Source organism: Megascapheus bottae, chromosome 19, assembly GCF_031878675.1.
Source record: "Megascapheus bottae isolate mThoBot1 chromosome 19, mThoBot2.hap1, whole genome shotgun sequence".
Taxonomy (NCBI): Eukaryota; Metazoa; Chordata; class Mammalia; order Rodentia; family Geomyidae; genus Megascapheus; species Megascapheus bottae.
Window position 1 is genome coordinate 5,688,144 of NC_143527.1, and position 22,430 is coordinate 5,710,573.

The following is a 22,430-nucleotide window of genomic DNA, read 5'->3' on the forward strand; positions in this document are numbered from 1 at the left end:
AGTCTGTTGGAAAACCCATGCTATTATAAAATGGAAAACTCAGTAGCAGGGTAAAATTGTTCCATTTCAGGTAGAAATCTCTTTAGATCCCTTTTTCCGTCCACTTGGTCAAAATCAAAGCTTTTAGTCTTCTGAGACACTGAAGGGTGAAATTAAGGCTTTGCTGGCTCTGATACCCCATGGCGTGGGATTTCCCAGGGGCCTCTGTTGAGCCACAGGTTCTATTCAGATTACTAAAACTTCCAAGCTAATAAAATTGGTACTGCAGCTTCAGCATTCTATCAATGTGATTTTTATGAAGAATATGTAGTAATGAGCAGCATTTAATCCTAGCGACTTAACTCACTGCACTTAAATTATTAATGTTGCAGTTTGTCTCATCTGTTTCCCTGCACTACCATCTGATCACTCTTCTGTTCTGCCATAAATTTTTTTTTTAAAAAAAGGAAGGGAAAGAAATAGAGGAGTAAGAAAGAGCAATATAAAGGGATGAATTTGATCAGTGTATGTTATTATATGCATACATTTTTAAGGGAGAAGCCTCATCCTGCTGACATCACACAGTTCACAGGACGGGAAGTAGGGGAGATGAAAACCATAAAGGATTCACTGGAAATTGAACTGGGCAATTTTTGTGCATTAATTATTATTAACGTGATACATGAGAAATTGTATTTTATTTCATATATATTTTATTCTATTTTATTTTATAGTCAGTTATGGGGCTTGAACTCTGCGCCTGGGTGCTGTCCCTGAGCTCTTCAGTTCAAAGTTAGTGCTCTACCATTTGAGCCACAGCACCAATTCTGGCTTTCTGGTGGTTCAATGGAGATAAGAGTCTCATGAACTTTAGTGCCCTGGCTGGCTTTGAGCTGCCATCCTCAGATCTCAGCCTCCTGAGTCGATAGGATGGCAGGCAAGAGCTACCATTGTGCTCTGGCCTATTTCATAATATTTTATAAGAACTTTTTTAATTTTATAAAGTTTTAATTTTTATTTTTAAAAAGATATTTACATTGTACAAAGGTGTTGCCAACATTTAACAAAGCAGCTTATAAATACGATATATCTTGATCAATATCATACTTTTCAACATTCTCATCCAGCCGGATCTAGGACGCAGCATGGCTTAAGAGAAAAGTAAAGAAAAGAAAAGAAAGAATCTGCCGAGCACCAATATCACCTAATGATGAAGACCGCTCACTATCTGTACCTTATTGGTTTAATTACACTCAAGTCCATTTACCTTAGAATCTAGAATTTCTGAGTACTACAATAATCTATATCTCAAATCAAGTATAAACTCAGAAATTTTACTGTGAGATTTTTATATGAACCATGTTATTGTACGACATGTACAAACTTTTTAAGAATAAGTTAAAATTAGTATTTTCCCCATTCGTCTGTACCCAATTTTTCAAAAAATTGAACCATTTTTTGACAAGATAATCACTTGTAAAATTTTACTTTGAAATAAATGAAACCAGGCCAGGAGTTTGGCCTAGTGGTAGAGTGCTTGCTTTGTGTGCACGAAGACCCTGGTTTGATTCCTCGTTACCATATACATAGAAAAAAGCTGGACGTGGTGCTGTGGCTCAAGCGATAGAGCTCTAGCATTTAGAAAAGTCGAAGAACAGTGTTCATGCCCTGAGTTCAATCCCCACAACTGACAAAAAAATGAAATAAATGCAACCATAAAATTTTCCTTTATGAAGATTATTCAAGGAAAATAATAAACACAATAAAGTTGAGTAATTTTGAACCTATCCTCAAAAAATAAAATTCATCTTTAGATTGTAAGTTTTAACAACATACATGAAAGTACTCATTATGTAATTAATTCCAATCGTGAAAACCATTTATGGAAGTAAAGGCAGGACTAGTCACTGTGAAAATATTTAATAACAGCATTGGTTTTCATGGTTTTTCAGGGCATGTAACATAATACTCTCAAAAAAATTTCTAATTTCAAATAAATTGAATAATTATGTCTATTGTAGTTGTTTCTAAAAGAGAATGTACATCCTATTTAGTCCTTATAATGCCTCCAATAAAGACATTTTTCTTTCAAGGTTAGGTGCTACAAATGTGTCAAGGAAAAATAGCTGGATGTCCTTGTCAACCCCATCTTGCCCTAATGACCATTCTATAAATCCACAGAAGCTTTTGATGTCCCACACTCACTCACCTCTTCTGATGCAAAGATGCCAGAGACATTTTTCACGGCAGATGTGGTAATTAACCTAAGGCTGTAAATGCTGGGACTACTCATGATGAAGCAGCTTACGATGTTTATCAGCATATTTTACCTATGTAAGTTATCTTTTCAGGTTAAATTTTAAGCTTTTCCTATACCCAGCATGTTTTTAAATAATCTGAATTGACAAAGATAGGCCATAAAATGTTCTCCACTATCTTTTCCACCTTGAATATTATCAGTTATAGTCATCAGCTATGTGTGCTGGATTTTCTTTCATTTTATTCTGATTCTAACTTCAACATTATTTTGTTGATTTACTATACCTATTAGAGAAGACTGTACAATAGATTTATACATGAGTGTTTTTCTTTTTTATGCTATCGTGAAGTTAGTTGATATTTGATTTTAATTTGGGGGCTTATATATTATTTGATAAGAAATTGAATAAACAAATGGACAATTACCGTTTTGTGTGTTACTGAGGTTTACATTCTTGGCCTTCTACTTTCCAGACGGGTGGTATATAATTTTTTAAATTTTTTATTGTAATTAATAGAAGGGTTACAGTTATATCTGCCAGATAGAAGATGCATTACTTCACAAACATTGATACCCCTTCTCATGTTTTTGTGCCCATTTCCCTCCCCTTACTCCACCTAGTAAGGCATCTTTTCTTGAAAATAAGTTTAGAAAACTAAGGAAATATCAAGGAAGACCTTAGCATTTCAATCTTCTTTAGAAATGTGCTAGGGCTTTTTTTAAAATCAGACTCTTGATAACATGCCACCAAAAGTGACATACATAGCTACAAGAACTGATTTGTGTCTATATTCCAGATTTAATGTTGATTAGCAAGCATCTATTCTGGTAGAATGACCAGTGATGTGTATTATTTTGAACAAGAATATGTTCCTAGTTATGAGCTGGCTCTGAGTAATATCTTAGTATAACACCTTAAAGTTTAATAGTGCTTATCTGAATGTATAGGTCACATGAAATATAAATGGGAAAAATCCAGTGTTTCATACCTTGGGAAAACATTGGAGCACAATAGATAGTCATGGAATAAAATAAAGTATGAAGACTGAACATGCTTTGTGGTAAAAGGAAAAAAAATCATATAGAAACTGCATTAAAGTTGGGCCGTGAGTTTGGCCTAGTGGTTAAAGTGCTTGCCTAGCAGCATGAAGACCCGGGTTCGATTCCTCGGTACCACATACGTAGAAAAAAAAAAGCCAGAAGTGGTGCTGAGGCTCAAGTGGTAGAGCTCTAGCCTTGAGTAAGTCCAAGGACAGTGCTCAGGCCCTGAGCTCAAGCCCAGGACTGGTAAAAAAAAAAAAAAATATATATATATATATATATATGGAAACTGCATTAAAGAATGCTATTCTTTAATACCTGTTTTTATCCTTGGCGTTAGGCCCCCTCCTCCAGGGGAGTGTCACAAAGAAGAAAGAAGAAGGAAGACGGCATGTCCTGTTTAGGGAGGTGGTGGTTCCTAGGCCTGGTTTTTATTGGAATCATTTGGAAAGGGTCATTAAAAATGCTACACCCAGCCCCACGGGATCAGGCTGAGAAGATACTTAAGAATATTTAGGTATTTTTTTCATAACCTCTTTGTGTGTGAAAGTGGGGGTCAAGAGCTAGTGGAATGAAATATAGTTTTCTCAGAAAAGTGGTGAATGGGATCAGGCTAGGATGGCACAATGAAATCTTTGCCTGTAGGATGACCAGAGAAAAACAGGTGTTTTTCCCCCATAAGAATGGGTGTTTGGATGAAGGTTCTACCCATCCTTTCTGTTTGTTTCCTAAAACAATGTCTACAATCCAGCCGCAGCAGTCTTGGCTGGAAACCTATAGGGAATGCACACACGTGGGTGTGAACGCAGAGGAGAGGTCCAGGCTGGTGTGTCCTGGATGAGTCTGAAAATCCAGCACACCTGGGAGGAGTCAGGGCTCGTGCACTGGTGAAAGCAGGTCACTTAGCAAGGATCTAACAAGAGCCTCCACCTGCTAACTGGGGCAGGCTCGCGTGGAGATGACCTGGAGATGACCTGTGAATAAAGTTCAGGGCCCCGTAGCATTCTCTCCATGCAAACTTTACTTCCCGCTTGGAGCCCTGTGCATCTTGAGTGTTTCATGCAGCATGCTTGCTGACATCTGGGTGAATGCAGAGCCCTGCTGCAGTGAAGGCGAAAGAGAGGAAGCGGAGGCAGAGATGACAACCTTGAAGAAGTTTTTAGACAAATTTTAGTAAACCAGGAGGCCTATAACTTCATCCTAGGAGAGGCTCTTGGATGACATTGACACCCACTAAGGCACTATCCACAGAACAAAGGAGTGAGTTAGGGAGGTAGGTCTGCCATAAACAGTAAGTTTTGCTTGATAATGGCCCAGACCTGTTGTGTAATTTGTCAAGGAGTCGTTCTCTGGGGATCTGTGTATTCAACATCCTGAATCGTCTACTGCAAACCCAGGTCGGCCACAAGCGGAAGTTTTACTGTATTCTGGGTGATGACAGCAAGAAGTTTACCAAGGTCTCTTCTAACACTTCATTTCTGGCTGGCAGAAAGAGGGCGGGATTCAAAGAATAATCCTCTGCTCTGTTCAATACAAACCGGTGTTAGCACCAGGCTCCCTATCGGGCAGGCTTCATCTATGGAAAGGAGAGGATTAAAATTCTTACCTTACATGGTTTTTTATTATTATATTATGTCTGTGCCATTCCTAACAGAAGGCATTGTTTATAAAATGTACAAGACAAAACAAAACAACAATATTATTATTTTTAGTCATGGACATGGTGTTCTTTGAATATGTATTTTGTTAGAGATAATAAATATATTCACACTTCTGTATTCTTTGTGTTTCACAAAAAAATACATGTTTTATATGCATCTTGTGAACATAATAAATACATATTTTCAGTCAGTAAAATTATTTGGGGGCACAAAAGAATATTTTCCAGATGTTTATAAAAATAATATAGAGTGGGAAGAAAAAAATTAGTGAGAGTGATTTTCTGTGTGTATCTTTTTTATTTTTGCCGGTCCTGGGCTTGAGCTCAAGGCTTCCTCAAAGCTAGAGCTCTACCACTTGAACCTCAGCACCACTTCCAGCTTTTTTCTATGTATGTGGTACTGAGGAATTGAACCTGGGTCTTTGTGCATGCTAGGCAAGCACTCTACCGCTAGACCAAACTCCAGGTTCCTCTGTGTGTATCTTTTAACAGACCTCACTTGTCTTTTGGGGCAAAATGCACCATGCTGTAGACACAGAATATGGGATTTAAGAAACGTACAGATCATTCAACAGATAGAGAACATCTTGGTTACAAGGCATCTTCTTGGTAACAGAATATTGGAAGCCTCTGTGGAGTCAGGCATGACCAAATCTGGACATCTGATTCTCAGCTCTCTTTCCTAACACTCGGGATAGCAGGCTCTTGGAGCTCCCTTTAATAGATCCCCTTCTCCTCGGTCAGCACTGCCATGTCCCAGAGGGAAGCAGTATCATGATTTGTTAACAATTCAACTGTTTTCACCTTCTCTTCTGACTCTCAACACACAACGAGGGGCATTGCATTAGGAGTGTCACTGCCCACTGTCTTCTGTCTCCACTGCACCTGAAACCACATAGGAGCTTGGCCATCTCAACCTCTCTTCTGACTTCCTTCTAGGTTTTCCTCCCAGAATGCTAAGCAGCTTATTCCCCTGAATCTCATAGAAGAACAGCTCTAGAAATGATTTTCATGCTGAGAAAAGCAATGCACCCAAGCAACATCTGGATGTGGACTTGCCTGAGGTGAGGAAAGTCAGGCAATGGTGTGTGAGAGAGCAGATTTAAGAATATCACCTCACCTCTTTCATAAGTAGGGGCAAATGATCATGCAGGGAGCCCCTGAAACATGATCACCTGCTCTTGGTGTCTTCCTGACTTCCCTTGAGAGCATGTGGCCTTCGTGAGATGACATTGGGCTGCTCCTGGAAACAGGGTATTTCTCACAGCATGACCCCGACTCATACTTCTCCACAATCAATCAGTCCCTCAATTTATAGACTTCTCTATCACATGTCTATGTTCTGTTATCAACAGGCAAATTCTGAACAGTTTCAAAGGCACTTACACTTGTTGTTATCTCTTGTTATTTATGTTTTATTTACAATAGTATATTAAACGGATAGCTCCAAACTGCACATAATTAATAGGAAGCTAGCCTGGGCTGCAAAGCCTGTGAGACTCACTTTTCCAATTATCTAGCAAAAGCTAGAAGTAGAGGTGTGGCTCAAGTCATGGAATATTATCCTTGAGTGGACAAACAAACAAACAAAAATCTCAAAGCCCTAAGTTCAAGTCCCAGTAATGCCAAAAAATAGTTCCTCAAATAATTTTGTGGACAAAAGGACAGAAAATGTTCATTGAAAATTAGAAATCCAGAATTTATTTTTCCTCTGCTGTACATAGAAGCCAAGACCACATACTGTTTATGGTATTCCCATTAATACAGGTAAAAATCATGTTAGGCACATCCGTCTCAAATGTGCCAAGTACACGGTTTCTTGAGTGTGTGTGTGTGTGTGTGTGTGTGTGTGTGTGTGTGTGTGTATGTGTATCATGGGGCTTGAGCGTAGTCCCTGAGCTCTTCAGCTCAAGGCTACCACCCTAACCTTGAGCCAAGCCCTAGTTCCCATTTTCTAGGGGTTAATAAGAATCTCAGGTCCTTTTGTGCCCAGGCTGGCTTTGAACCTTGACCCTCAGATCCCTGCCTCCTGAGTAGCTAGGATTACAGGCATGAGCCACTTCACCCAGCCCAAGTACACAATTTCTTTGGGAGCTATTGGATTAATTCTACCTGACATAAGGTAGGATAATTGATTTTCACTGGCTTAAGTAAGTCTTGTACTATACACTCGATCAGTTGATTATTTGTTCATTTGCTTTTGAGCTCCACATCTGCACCACCATGCTGAGATAGAATTCTCATTCTTTCCTGCTCCTTCTGAACCCTGAACAGGACAACATGATAGGGCCACTCCCAGCCTGGTGGCTCCACTGCCAGACCCAGAATCCCAAGCAAAAGGGTAGCAGATTGCCAAATTTATTTTATTTGTGATATCTAGTTAAGTGTATAATGAGGGTGTCTAAAATATCCTTGGGGGCTGGGAGTTTGGCCTAGTGGTAGAGTGCTTGCTTGCATGCACGAAGACCTGGGTTCGATTCCTCAGTACCACATACATAGAAAAAAGCTGAAAGTGGTGCTGAAGCTCAAGTGGTAGAGCTCTAGCCTTGAGAAAGCCCAAGGACAGTGCTCAGGCCCTGAGCTCAAGCCCAGGACTGGGAAAAAATAAAAAATAAAAATAAAATAAAATATCCTTGGAAATGTAATTTGTATTTAAAGTAACAAAAGATAATTATATCAATCACTGCCCTTCCTAAAGGCAGCCCAATCCCTTATTTTCTCACTTTTTCTGTCTCTCCCTTTCTCTTTCTTCTCTCTTTTTGTCTCTTTCTCACACACACAGACACATACTTCAATACTGACAAAATAGAAATAACATCATTTATATTTATCATTAAGATTATTAGATAAGTATATTTTAGAAACGCTAAAACTGATTTATATTTTTTTCAAATTTTAGTGCACGTAAAAGTCACTCAAGTGTATACTTTTAAAATGCATGTTTTCTGGTTCCCAAGTGGGCATGCCAACTAACCAGAAAGTTTACCTTAGAAAGCACCCCGACTGACACAGAGCCAAAACCCAATTTCAGAGATGTTATTGAAGAAAGAAGGAGAAACTAAAGAAAGGCCACGTTACAGAACAAGTATGCAATTGTAATTTCTGAATGATGGAGATGAGCTGACTGTAACACAGGAATGTGATTTATAATTATTCTTCCTTCAACTTTTTTTGGCATCCTATTTGAACTGCATAAGTGTTGATCCATGCTCACATTATTGCCAAAAAGGGAACCATGTAATGGAAAATTAAATCAAAGTCAGTTAAAAGGCAAAGAAATGGTTTTTGCTCATTACTGATATATTGATGCTTTCTCTCCTTTTCCCTCCATAATTTAAAGAGAAACAGAGAGTCTTCCAATTGCTAAACAGATTTGAGCACCATTAAATTAACCATAATGAAACGAGAGGGAAACAGAAAGCGATAGCACAGAAATATGAAGTGAAATATCTCTCAATTACATCAACAACCATATTAAAATTAACTGTGGGAATTAAAAAGAAATAAAGCCACCAAGTGAAAAGAATACATGTAGCAATATCAGAAGCCAGCAGCCATTTTCACGAAAAGAAAGTGAAATTTCAAGGAAATATTACACTATCCTCATGAACCTAAATCAGAGGTATTTCTCTTGACTCAGTATAAATTTGGGGAACACAAGAAGATCGCAGAGCTTGTCAAGGGACGATATCTCAGCTCTTTATTTCAGATGATCCTCTTAATGCCATATGAATGTAACATATATTATAAAGTGTCTTACTTTACCAGAATGGACAAAGAACACGAGCTTCTTTGTTTCATTTCTTTATCATATATGACTTACATCGCAAGTTCACCAGTTACTAGTTTCATTACATTATGAAATAAACATGAAACCATGGATGAAATTACTGTATATTGACAGCACAATCGAGACATTAGCAACACATGGAGATGTTGAGTGACCTATCTCCACTGTATCGTTCTCTAACTTTAGATGGAGATAGGTTCCTCTCCAGGGCTTGTTAAGGGACATCTCTGTTCCTACACATACAGTTTCTGATTAAGAAAGCCTGGGATGAAGCCACGTGATGGAGGGAAGTCATTATTTACCATTATTTTCGTGTACATGATTGCACCCAGGCTGTGTGCTCAATACTTGCCAGCTCATGACCAATCCAGACACTGGGAAGAACTCTGCGAGGAAGGAAGCAGAGTGAACATGAACGCTTTCCTCCTCTCCTTCTCTTCCTATCCACCACGGGATCTACAGTATCTGCCAACATTCCTAGCTCCCCGATGATCTATTTCCTCATGGCTCTGCGTCAGTTGAGCCAGTCTGCACAAGAAATCAATGACACCATGAGCCCCAAACCATTCTTGTTTAATTGGCTGTATCTGGGATGTTGGTAGGTAACAGTGGTATAAAATTAACTGCTAGAGAAATTTGATACCAATAAGTGAGGTCTGTGGTGTGACTAAACCGGACTGTGTGTTTTGAGGTATTTCAAACAGGTTTGTGGCAGGAATGAAAATGTTTTGGAGACAGAGGCTGAATAAGCATTAGAATACTATGAGCAGAGTTTCATGGTCATTTGTGGTGGTAGTGAAGAGGACCAGAATGGGAACAGGAATGTGGAGAGTGAGGGGCAAGCCCGTGAGGATCCACAATGAGCAAGGAAAATATTGGGAACTGAATTAGTCCGCTAATCATGCTACTTACTGGAAAAGAACTTGCCCACATTTTGTCCATGCCCTTAGACTTTGTATGAGGGTGACATTGAAAGGTGATGCACACGTTTCAGGGAGGGAATTTTGAGATATTCTAGTAGTATCCAGGCTGCAGAGTTGACATGGATAGCCGCTATATCCAGGCTTATTTTGAGAATCAGGAGGGAAAAAGGGGAACAAAAAAAAATTGAAAAACCTGCAGTTCAATTAGAAAAGCACATATCAACCCAAAAGAAAGCATGGTTTCTTTAGAAATGAATGCCATGAGAAAGAAACAAACCACATTGTAGCACAATAATAGAGAAGATACTTTCAGGGCATTTCAGTGATTAGCCCACTTATTACCAGCTCAAGGGAATGAAAAGTAAGCTGATTTGACTTTCCTTTCCGCTGAATGCTTCTGAAGAGACCTACTTTCAAGGGGCAACCTAGCGCAGTGTATTTCCAAATTTCCTCTCGCATTGTTGAGTGGTCCAGTGACTTACACCCAGATGGATCCTGTGAATTCTTGAGTGGATAGTAGACAGTGGAATTATCCAAATGCTATGACTTTCAAGAATCCCATAATTGCCAGACTAGGTATCATCCACACTGAGCTCTAGCCTTGAAAAGGCCAAAGACAGTACTCAGGCCCTGAGTTCAAGGCCCAGGACTTGCAAAAAAAAAAAAAAAAAGATTGGGGCTGGGAGTTGGGCCTAGTGGTAGAGTGCTTGCCTAGCATGCACAAAGACCCAGGTTCAATTCCCCCCAGTACCACATACATAGAAAAGCTAGAAGTGGTGCTGTGGCTCTAGTGGTAGAACTATAGCCTTGAGAAAGCCCAAGGACAGTGCTCAGGCCCAGAGTTCAAGCGTCAGGACTGGTTAAAAAATAAAAAAGATATCACATTTTAAAGAAAAGCCTGGTAGACAAGGCAAGGAATAACAGGGTGAGACAGAATCTCTGTAGGAAAGCCCTGAGGAGAAGACGCCTAAGTTGCAGGGAGGACATTAGGCCTGCCATCCAAGAGAGCCCATCCAGCCTGGGAAAGAGACAAGGTGGCTTGCAAACGGAATGGACAAAGACCTGTATTTGAGCTCATGTCCTGAATCCCAATTCCCCTGACTCTAGCCATGGAACTACATGTTTACCCAACTTGGTTTCAGTCTCACCCTGGTTCAATCCTTATTTTCCATTCCCATGTGGAATGAGAATGTTTATTCTGTGGCATTAAATCTTGGAAGAACGTAGGGTGTTTTGTGATTCTTATTTAGGCTCACTGCCAAGAGTTTTCCTTAGAAATGGAAAGACACATTGATGGAGATTTTGGTGTACTATTTGAATTGTAAACATGGTTTGAACTCTTGGAGATAAACGAAGTGTATTTTGTGCCATGAAATACTATGAGCATGGGGGGGGAGGTTGCTAGCTTAATGATATGGTTCAAAAGTTCAGTGTCTCCCAAAGATTCATGTTTGGAATGCTTGTTTCCCAGCCAGTGGCAGTAGGAAGTTTTGAAAACTTTTGGAGGTTGGGTATGAGTGGATAAAGTCCAACTCATATAAACTGATTCTAATAAGGTATCAGTCTGATTCTAAAAAGGTATCAGTAGGTGTTAATCATGATATATATGAAATAAAATTTAACACATAATTATATTATAAAATTGTATAGAATTCTAATGTCATCAGATGATTTAAAATATCTAAATTTTGTTGGATACAAGGTGACTGCAAAGGGTAAAATAAATCCTTAATATCCCACAAACCTCTAACATTTGCCTTGTTGACAGAACAAAAATGAAATATAAAAATGAAAGGTAAGATATACCAAATTTAGGATCTGGGAATGTGGCCTAGTGTTAGTGACCTCATCTCACATGCACAAATCCCTGTGTTTGATTCCCCAGAATCACATACACAGAAAAAACCAGAAGTGGTGCTGTGGCTCAAGTGGCAGATTGCTAGCCTTGAGTAAAATATGTCCAAGGACAGTGCCCAGGCCCTGAGTTCAAGCCCCAGGAGTGAAAAAAAAAGGAAAGAAAAAGATATACCAAATCTAAAACATTGAAAGAGAAATAAAAGCACATAAACTTACTTATTCATTTGACACATTTATGATGATATACTATATACTGCAGCAGGGGTGGAGATTTAATGCTGAAAAAGTTTTCCAAACAAAAGTCAACATATTGAAGCCAATAGTACTAAATGCAATAAATATAATGTCATTTGTTGAATCACTGCACTGTCAGTAACATAAATCAATTATAATTGACTTTGATGGCCTTTCAACTTTCAAATTAATTCATCATTTCCCTCAGACACATCGATTACCGCCCTATCACCTTAACTTTGGTAAAGTGACCTATTGTGTGACCCAAATGAAAGGATTTGATAGCCAATATGATTTGAGAAACAATCTTCCAAAGCATTCCATGAGATGCATGTTGATTGGCTTTTGGACCTTTACCAAAAAATTGCCAACAAAGACTATATATCAGTAGCAGAACTTAGACATTGTAAATGCAAGAATATGTGTTCAAATTGAATCAAGCAAATCTGCATCTCTTCCACTGATCTCAAATAAAATGACAACAGGGAGTTACCATTCTACTCTTCTATATTTTAAGAAATCTTAGCACTTACCTTAGTCAATACCAGATAAAAGTGTTTCTTCCCTCTTTGGTTATGTTTTCCCCCTTAGAGTGGGCAAACACTCACTTTTCATTTTCTCCCTGCAATTGCCTCACTTTTTATTCTCTGTCCTACAGTGTCAAGGAAGTGAGTGGAGACACACTGGATCACTGAAAGACCTGACCCTTTTCTGTCTTTCTCTGAGCATGAGAAGATGACGGGTTGACTCTAGAACTACACTTTCTTGAAACCCACTTCTCTCTGTGTCCTGCAGTGGGTATTGGGTCTGTTCACACTGAGATTCTAAGATCCAGCTTCCCTTTCCAGGCATTTAGAGAGAAACCCTCTGCCCTTCATCTTCCCATACTGTGGCTCATACAGTGAATCATCTAGGGGAGCTGACTGCTTACCAAAGACCTCCTCACTTTTTTCTTTAAAGTTCATTCCTTTCTTAAATGTCTTAAAAGTCCAGGATGTGGAAGGAATTGTGGGAGTAAAAGTGCTGCTTTTTCCTGGCAAATGGACACCTGGCCCAGTCAGAACATTTCCTTCTTGGTTGTTCCTGTGAATTGAAGCTTTTGCAATGGCTAGACTGGGATATGATAAACAAATGCGATTCATTTACCAAATCTAACTCCAAGCCTCCTTTGTTCCTCGCACAGAGGGAGAATACTTTTATAACATCAGCATTTTTCAAAATTCACAAGCGACTTATATGGCCTAGGATCTTCACATTTACAGAGAATGTTTGCTCATCTTTAATCCAGACTCGCTCTCCCTGTGGATGCATTTCTGCCTCACACAGGGGTTATCAAGAATGCACACAAAGTAACTCACACTGTCACAGGAGATCAAGAAAAATACTGACATGAATAAGAGCAATCTTTGACAATTGTTGCTTCAGTAGAATTTTTTGGAAGTCCTATGATTTTCAGAATGTGTATTCTTTTTTTTTTGGATATCATTTGTATTTAAACCATAGCAAAGCAAGACTTTAGGTCTTACCACACCCACAGGATAATTTCATCTGAAGGTAGTACAGTTTATTATATGTGAATTCTTGAAAAACAAGTTCTGCATTTACTAAGCAATGACATTGCATCATTCCTCTTCTTAGCCTTCGAATAATGTGCAATTCCTTTGAACTGGCTGTAATGTTCTATGTAATATGCTTCAAAAATTATGAATTAAATAAAATTTTTTGGCATACTTGCCACATTTAGTGCCTTAAGTTGCTATTTTTAAATTTCTCTTTAGGGTTTGTAAAATTAGTATATGTTAATATACTAATAATTATATTAAATCATAAAATGAATATTTAAAATGAATCCAAAATGGCACTAGTAATTGCTAATGACATGCAAATACTATTTTTATATCACTTTAATTTTTAATGTACTTAAATGCATGTAGTTATCTATATCTTATAAAATGTTCTATAAATATTTCTTAGTATGAAGTACATGATTTTCTGGATAAACCGAATGTTTATAAAATAGTCATACACATTAATTACTGTAATAGGCGTGTTCCTGTGCAAGCAGAAATATGAGTAGATTCTAAAAATGTGGATGAGCTGGATGAGTTATATAAATTCTAATGAGTACATCACCAACATAATTTACTAATGGCTATGGATTCAGATTCATACAGCTTCATTGCCTTCCTAAATCAGACTCTTTGATTTACTGTTTTTATAAAGTAAATTCTAAAATATCTTGGCCATTATTTAGAATAAGAGCTCTGTTCTGTAAAGAGCTTCTGTCCAGCCACCAACATTCTCTCATTCAGTCTCAGTGTTTTTAAGTTACACTATTTCTAAATGTTGTGGTATATCAAAAAAAGATACACTGAAAACTTTCCAAGGAATAGGAGATACATTAGGTTTCCTTGGCACAGGTCAAAACTTTCTTAATAAGGACCCAGAAACATAACAAATCAGAGAAAGCCTGGATGAGTGGGACTGCATTAAACTGCAGAGCTTCTGTATGGCAAAAAAACATAGCTAGCAAACTCACTCTATAGAAAGCCTACAGAATGGGAAAAGATCTTCACTAACCATACAACAGACAAAGGCCTCATGTCTAAAATATATCAACAGCTCAAAAAATTGAATCACTCCAGAACTAATCTCCAAAGAAACAACCATCCCATCAAAAGATGGGCCAAAGACTTAAAGAGAGTCTTCTCAAGAAGAAATAAGAATGGCCTATAGACACATGAAGAAATGCTCCACATCTTTGGCCATAAAAGAAATGCAAATCAAAACAACTCTAAGATTCCACCTCACTCCAGTTAGAATGGCCAGGATCAGGAAAACTAATAACAACAGATGCTGGAGGGGATGTGGCCAGGCGGGGTCACTACTACACTGTTGGTGGGAGTGCAAACTCGTTCAACCACTATGGAAAGCAGATGTTACTTTAGAAAAGTCAATGACAGTAGTTTATGTTTTTTTAATACTACTGGTAAGCAATTGTGGCTCACGTCTGTACTCCTAGCTACTCAGAAGGCTGAAAAATGAGGACCATGGTTGAAGCCAATCCAGTCAGACAGGTCCATGACACTTCAACTCACCACCAAAAAACCAGCAGTAGAGCTTCAGTGGCTCTGGTAGTAGACCAACAAAGCTCAGAAACTGCACCCTGTCCCTGAGTTTAAGCACCAAAATGGTCACAATAAACAGAAATCAGAGAACAAACAAACAAAAACAAGCAATGCTGCTGATAACTTTCCAATATGGATATGAAAAGGTCTTCCCATTATGTACTAGGATTGGGACTTGGGGCCTCCTATGTCCTCTGCTTGCTTACTCAGCTGATGCTCTACCATGTGAGCTATGTCTACAGGCCATCTCATGGACTTTTATTGCCCAGGCCGACTTCAAATTGTAATCCTTTGTATCTTAGCCTCTTAGTAGGAGCTTGGATTAAGGAGTGAACCACCAGGATATGGCTGGATATTTTATTCTTTTTATGATAAAGATTGATGTCCAAATATCCTTACATGTAATATATCAGACTAACTAGCAGAGGACATTAATGAGAAAAGACTACTCAAAGAGATTTTTATATTAACAATTCAATTTCAAATTAAGAAGCACTTAATATCCTTAAAAAACAGTGTCCTTGTAACACTGTTATAAAAAATGCAAAGCTGTATGAATTATCCTGTCTTTACATACCAGTAATTTTAAAAAAGAAATGTATTGGTTTTGCGTGACAATGAAATCATTGCTATCTATTGGTACCTAGATGACATATGCGTATCCTAGACTTGGCCACAACAAAAATCATGACAAAAAGCTTACAAAAACCACATGATTTTGTCCACCCAAACAAACATTTAAGACATTAAGACAACAAATAATAATGATTTGGAGATTAACAATAAAGGAACCAAAGTCCAGCCAGCCTCTGGTAAATTTGTTTATGCAGACAACACAACTATTTGTTATACTTTTCCCCAAATTAATGGAGAAACATATGTACTGAAAAGAAGATCAATATCTTAGGAAATATTTTAAAAAATTAGCATGGGAAACACTACACACACACACACACACACACACACACACACACACACACACACCACTCACCCAATTCCTTTTTTTCTTCCTTAACTTAACAGTTAAGTTTGCTGAGATTGTTTCGGGAATAGGGAGATGCAGGAAAGTCACAGAAGGGTAAGTTGGACAAAGGGATATTGTATGCATATGAGGACATGTCAAAATGAAGCCCCTTGTACAATTAATTGATTCTTTAAAAAAATAGGAAACTTTTGGCATGCCCCAATATTTCCATCCAAAGGATTTGTCACACTGTACTATGTGTGTGGACGGTGCACACATAGAACAATAAACATGAGACAATAAATAGCCCAAAGGGAAATACCCAGATGGGAAGGCCAATCAATGGGGCACAGCCTGTGTTGGCATGAGAGCCTCATTGAGCAGAGGGCTGGCGCTATGAAGCCTTACCTTGTGCTTTCCGTGCAGGTCGCATTGTGATGTCTTCAGATCAGGACCCTCAATGTCTGCACTTAATCTTTTGTTCCTTTCTAGGAGTGCTTTCATTTCTTCCACCTGGATCTTCAACTTCCTATTTTCTCTCTCCAGTCTTTGTTTTTCTGATTCAAGTATTTCTCTCTTGTCCCATTCCATGTTATTTCCAGCCCGTAGTCTCTCTAGCTAAATATCAAAAACACAAAGGAGCAGTATATAGAATTCGTAAATGCCAAAAGATAAGGCACCCAACCAGTGGGCCCTCATGAAGAAACGTTCATGTATCTGTTTGGTTATGGAATTTTAAAAAGAAAATTCCATTTGTTTATATATGGGTGTGTGTCTATATATACATGTCTATATACATATAGACATGTCTATATACATATATACATGTGTATATATATATATACATGTCTACATAAACACACACATGCCAGCAAACATGTCAGGAGGGAAAGCTATGGATTTTGTCCAGTGATTTCCATTTGAAATTGATGAGCACTTATAAGTAGAGAAGATAAAAAAATCAGTGTTGGAAAAATGTTGTTTGGGCACTGTTTATTTATTCATTCATGGAACAAATACCAATGCATATAAATCTACATCTTTCAAGTCTGGAGTCCTGTGACTATGTCTATGCTACCCACTGCAAATAAAAGAAACAAATGTAAGAAAGTTCAGTGGAATAACTGTGTGCAGCACTCTGCTCTGATATTTAGGCCCTGCCAGCAAGCAACCCATGGGTTCTGGCCCAGTTTACCGATCTACAGATGTCCCTGAGCCAGTGAGATAAAACAGAAAGGACCTTGTACCATCGCTGCTGGTGTCCTTTATTCACAGAAGACATATTTTGTTCTAAATACATCATGCTTTTCTCTGCACATTTTAAATATAATATTTTATGTATTTCCAAGTTTTGGTTCACTGACAAGGTTAAAAGTTTCAGATGTATGAGGAAAGTTAACGTGGTTTTAATAGCAACATTAAAGATGCATCTAAAGGTATCGACATTTGCAATTTATTTTCTTTCCAGAAGAAGAATATTTCCTTAAGAATAAGTCAGTCAAAAAGATCAATTGCTCAAATATGTCTGGAAACCAAAGTCCAACATGAACATTTGTCCAAATTCAAAAACAAATGTCAATGGCTATGGATCGATTATATAAGAACCTTCAACTCATCTGACCTTTTACAGAAACTTCGTAGACATTTATGGAGGAGGAAAGAATTCCCCCAAGAGATCTGATAAAGGTCAAAAGATAAACTTAAGTGCTATTTGAAATGTAGTTTCCAATAATTACTTAAGACCAGAATTCAAAACAACTTGTGAAGAAACTTTTAAATGGATCTCAGAACTCTGCCTTTTGAGTTTTGGCAAGGACTTGGTGTTACCTCAGATCTCCATCTTATTTCTGCACCAGCATTCAGTGCTCTGGAGTAACATAAAAGTCACTAGTTACAGAACGGTGATGATGGTGGTGGTGGTGGTGGTGGCGGTGGTGACAATGAATGTTTTACCCCACATGCCAATAGTGTAGCCTCTAGAAGCACTCTATCTCAATGCAAACGAAAATTGTTGAGGGCGTGTGGGATGAATAGACAGGTGTACTGATAAACAGGACAGTACAACAGTGTACTGTAGAACTCTCCTGACCAAGAAATGGGGTTAGAATATAATATGTGCTGGGCACGGAAAGCAACCCCTGGAGACCTCAAGTGTGGTGTGAAATGCTCTCTAGGATAAGAGGCTTTGTGGACTGAGGAAAAACAAGGATGAGTGCATTTAGTTATTGGAAAACAAGTGCTGAGGATATAAAATGACTCAAATATCTTTTTCTTTGAGGGAGGAAGATCCTAGGGCTTGAACTCAGAGCCTGGGCACTGTGATTGGACACTTTTTGCTCAAGGTTAGCATTGTGCCATTTGAGCCACAACACCACTTCCGGTTATTTTGTGTGTATGTGTTCCGGGGAATTGAACCCACGTATTCGTGCATGCTAGGCAAGCACTCTACCACTAGGCCATGTTCCTGGACCTCAAAAATCTTAAAATATAAATATGCATTTTGAAAACTATAAGAAGAATTAATTTCCTATCAATACCATTCAATGAAAGGATTTTTTATTCTTTTTCTTTCTGTGTGTGTGTGTGTGTGTGTGTGTGTGTGTGTGTGCGCGTGTGTGGTTTGAACACAGTTCCCTTGATTACCTGGTAAGCACTCTACCCAAAAGACAAATGTCCAACCCTTTGCTTCATTGCATGATTTTCAGAATGGGCCTTGTTTCCTGCCTGGAATCATCTACCCAGTTTAGGTGTAGGTGGGAGAAGACTCCGATACCTCTCATGCAACCACTTATGATGCTGTCTCTATTAAAGTTATTCTCTGAGGACCAAAGTAAAGATAATACTGATAACACATAGAAAGAGGGAGAATGGAGGCATTTTCTATGATCTTCCTTCAAGAACTTATTTCCTATTAGCAATCAGAGCTCCAAATTACACTTAATGAGTCAAGCTTTCTTAAGTATTTATTTGCAAATGTGTGTTCATTTGAATGAAATTCCCAGGGGATCATCGTAAACAACAAGAAGCCTGAAACACATGGACCTGCTATGTGTTATGGAATATTTCTGAGTAACAACTTTCAGCATTCTTACCTGTAATATATGAGTTGGATAACTGAAATTTTGAACCTGGTTTTTGCTTATATTTCCCTTGTAATGTATTACTTTTAAAAAAAATAGGTGAATGCACATGCCCTTAAAAGTCAAGACATTATAGTTATGATAAATGAAACATTTATCATTTAACTATAAGCAGAATGCCACCCCATTTTATTTTTGTTTGTTTGTTAGGTTTTTTTTTGTCAGTCCTGGGTCTTGAACTCTGGGCCTGGACATTTTCCCTGAGCTCTTCAGCTCAAAGGTACCACTCTACCACTTGAGCCACAGCACCAGTTCAGGGTCCCAGCTTCTTATCATCACTAATATGTATTAGACCGCTGTGATAATTTTTTCTGGCATATATGCATCAAGCACTGCAGTTTTAAATTCTAGATATTAGAAATGAAACTAGATGATGAAAAGTTTAAATTTTCTTCTTTCCAAATTCCTCCCACAGGTTATAATCCTTGCTTGTCTGCAGAGAATTTTTTTACATATGTTACCTAACATTTTTTTTCTAGTTATGGCATGTATGAGTTAGGAGGAAAAAAAAGAGAAGTGTTCAATTCTATCACAGTGTATCAGTGGGAGAAATGAAGACAGCCTGGCTTACTCTCAAATCCCAGGTTTCTCAGATTTTCAAATGAAGACTCACATAGCCCATGATCGACCCATTGCCAAGAGAAGCAGGTTCTGCCTCTGCACCAGGAAAACACCACCATACAAGGTCTGCCATGTGTGGCTGTTGTAAAGACTAAGCATGGCACAGACTGGAGCCAGGCAGGCTGAGAGCTGGATCACCAACTCTATGGTTATTTCAGAAATCTGGGTAGAGCAGAGGTGGAAAAAACCTCTTTTCTTTCTTTTGAGAGGTGGAGAGGTGGTGGAGGAAAGACCATATGCTTGAGACTTTGCTTCCTCCTCCTCCTCCTCCTCCTCCTCCTCTTCCTCTTATTAAAAACTCCTCTGTCTAACAGAAGCATAAACAATCGCAGTAGTCTGGATTCAAGGAGAAACACTTCTAGATACCTCATAGTAAACACATTAGATGTGAATAACAAGGAACCGATTATAAATGCTGTGAAATTAAAGAAGGAGCTATATTACAATTGAAAGAAAATCAGAATCACTGCCAACCTTTCCACACAAACCCTCAATGCAAGGACAGCCTGGAATAGTATAACCCAAGCACAGAGGTGCATCAGCTGCCAGCCCCAACATGTCTGTCCAGCAAAGCTACCATTTACATTAAATGTGAAAACAAAACCTTCCATGACAAGCAAAAAGGAAAGGAATTCAACCACTAAGCCAGCATTACAAAGAGTTCTAAAAGGAGGAATACAAGAAGAAAACAGTCAAAATCAAATAAGCACATCAGACAAAAAGTACTAGAAGATCAATTTAGTAAACACAGAGAAAGGGAAAAAACAAAATACAGGAAATCAAGAAAATGGCAGGAAACATGCTTATGTAACATTTAAAAAATAAATTGCATGAGATTTGTGTATTATGCTATATATTATTTATCTCACTCTAAGTCTTGTAGGTTTTCTGGTTTTATCAAGACCCTCATATTTTCTTTTTTGTTATTTTCTAGGTGTTTATCATTAACCTAGAAAACCATAATGAAGGTAAATATCTTGTAGAAATACTAGCAAATCCAGAATATTATTTTTAGCAGTTCACACATATGGCTTATTTTTATTTTAGCTATATTTCCTTTTTAACTCTTAGGATTTGGGACTTACTTTATGAACCAGTAAGAAGGCACACAAATAATACTATTTAGGGATTTGTGTGTCTTGTAATACTTACATTGTTATTTGCAATTGAATATGATTGAATTCTAAGATGTATCATTTTCTTTTAAATTTGTGCTTATCTAGCTTCTTGTCAGGTATTCAAATTAACACTCTTGCCCACCCCCACCCCACCAATTCCCAAACTATATTTTATTTCTCATTCCCAAATCCCTGCAGGTATTGAAGTAAAGCAGAGGGAAAAAAATTATGCTTAACCTTCCTAGAAGGGATTCATTTTCTTTTGTGGGTTCTCTTGAAAGTATGGAAGTGCCTTTTTTGGTGTTTGTCACATTAATAGGTGAGCTTATAGATAGTGTAAGACTGAAAACCTAAACTAAAAATGTACTTGAAATAACAGTTACATTTTAAGTTTATTGAAGAGCTGAGTGGAGTAAATGGATTGAACATTCATTCATATAATTTCCTAAATGGTACGACAGACCACTCTAGACTCAATGGATAGAACAGAAAACAATCCATCTTCTTAATGCCATATTTCATGTGAAAAAAATAACAGGAGTTATTTCACCATCCGTTGTTACATTTCTCTATCAGCCTTTAGGACTTGAAGGAAAAAAGTAAATGAGAAAAATAAAATTAGTCTTGCTCCGGAGAAGGATCCTGTGGCTCAGGTCCCAGCAATAAAGATGGCCGAGCTCTGACTTCTCATCCCCCATTGTCTTTCTCTAAGTTGTGTGGCCTATAGTTGTAAAATCAATAATTATTCATATTCCTTTACATGGCTACTAAAATGGCTGTACGTCAAAGGCCTAAATTTCAGCGTCTGCCCTTGTAATGCAAATCACCACTGCTATTTAGGGTGTGATGGTAATTTTAAAACAATAACATTTTCATTAGCAAATATTGATATGGGGATATTTCAATGGGATTTCCTCCCTCCCCTCTTAACACCCTCCAGTTTGAGATCAGGATAACAGCCTATGCATTTGGACTTGAAGGAAAATACATATTGTTCTGATCATAGACGTTTTGAGCACAGTAAGTATAGAGCTTTGTTTAACAAATCATCTCGTATTCCAAATTTATAGACAGAGCTATGTCCTCCCATCATTGCCATTTTATTTTCTTTCCACCTCATAAAGGATGCAGCAGGAGATTTTGGTTTTACATTTCCCTGATTCACCCAATCAATGACAAGTTTTGAACATCAAATGTCTCAGGCATCTCATATCGAAAAGTTCTGTTCATATGAAAGTGAATAACTTCTGTAGACATCTAAGAAGAAGAGTTTCATCCATTTTACTCCACCCTATGCAACTCAGAACTATTTTAGAGGAAGAATGTTTCTCAAGTAACTGATGTTTTCTGGATTCATGATCATAGACTTTGACCCACCATTCATATTTATATTTGCCATATTTCAGTAAATGCAGAATGACAGATCTAGTCCTGGGTGAGTAAAATATTCAGACTTGCATTTGTCTAAATTGATAGCACGTGTATCCGTCTGAGTTTGATTTTCAGTGTTCCCAGACGGCTGTTTTTCTTTAAATGATCAATCATGGCAAATGTACTTTTATAGATTCTGTTTTCTGAGTTTTGCCAATAAGTACTCAGGATGTTCAAATCCATATCACTTAAAGACTTCTGAAGTTTTGCAGCCACCAATATCAGGCTTCAAAATCACACAACCATTTCTTATACAGTCGTAATCTTCTTGGTAATATAAATCT

At 38.0% G+C, this 22,430-nt stretch overlaps 1 protein-coding gene across 1 annotated transcript in view; it reads right to left on the minus strand.

Annotated features, from left to right (window-relative positions):
• Positions 1-22,430, minus strand: part of Ccdc102b (coiled-coil domain containing 102B) — a 140,578-nt gene that overhangs the window by 35,369 nt on the left and 82,779 nt on the right. Inside the window, exon 8 of the mRNA XM_090353530.1 lies at positions 16,245-16,454. Within this exon, the coding sequence (XP_090209656.1) occupies positions 16,245-16,454 (210 nt within the window). The remainder of the gene's footprint in view (positions 1-16,244; positions 16,455-22,430) is intronic.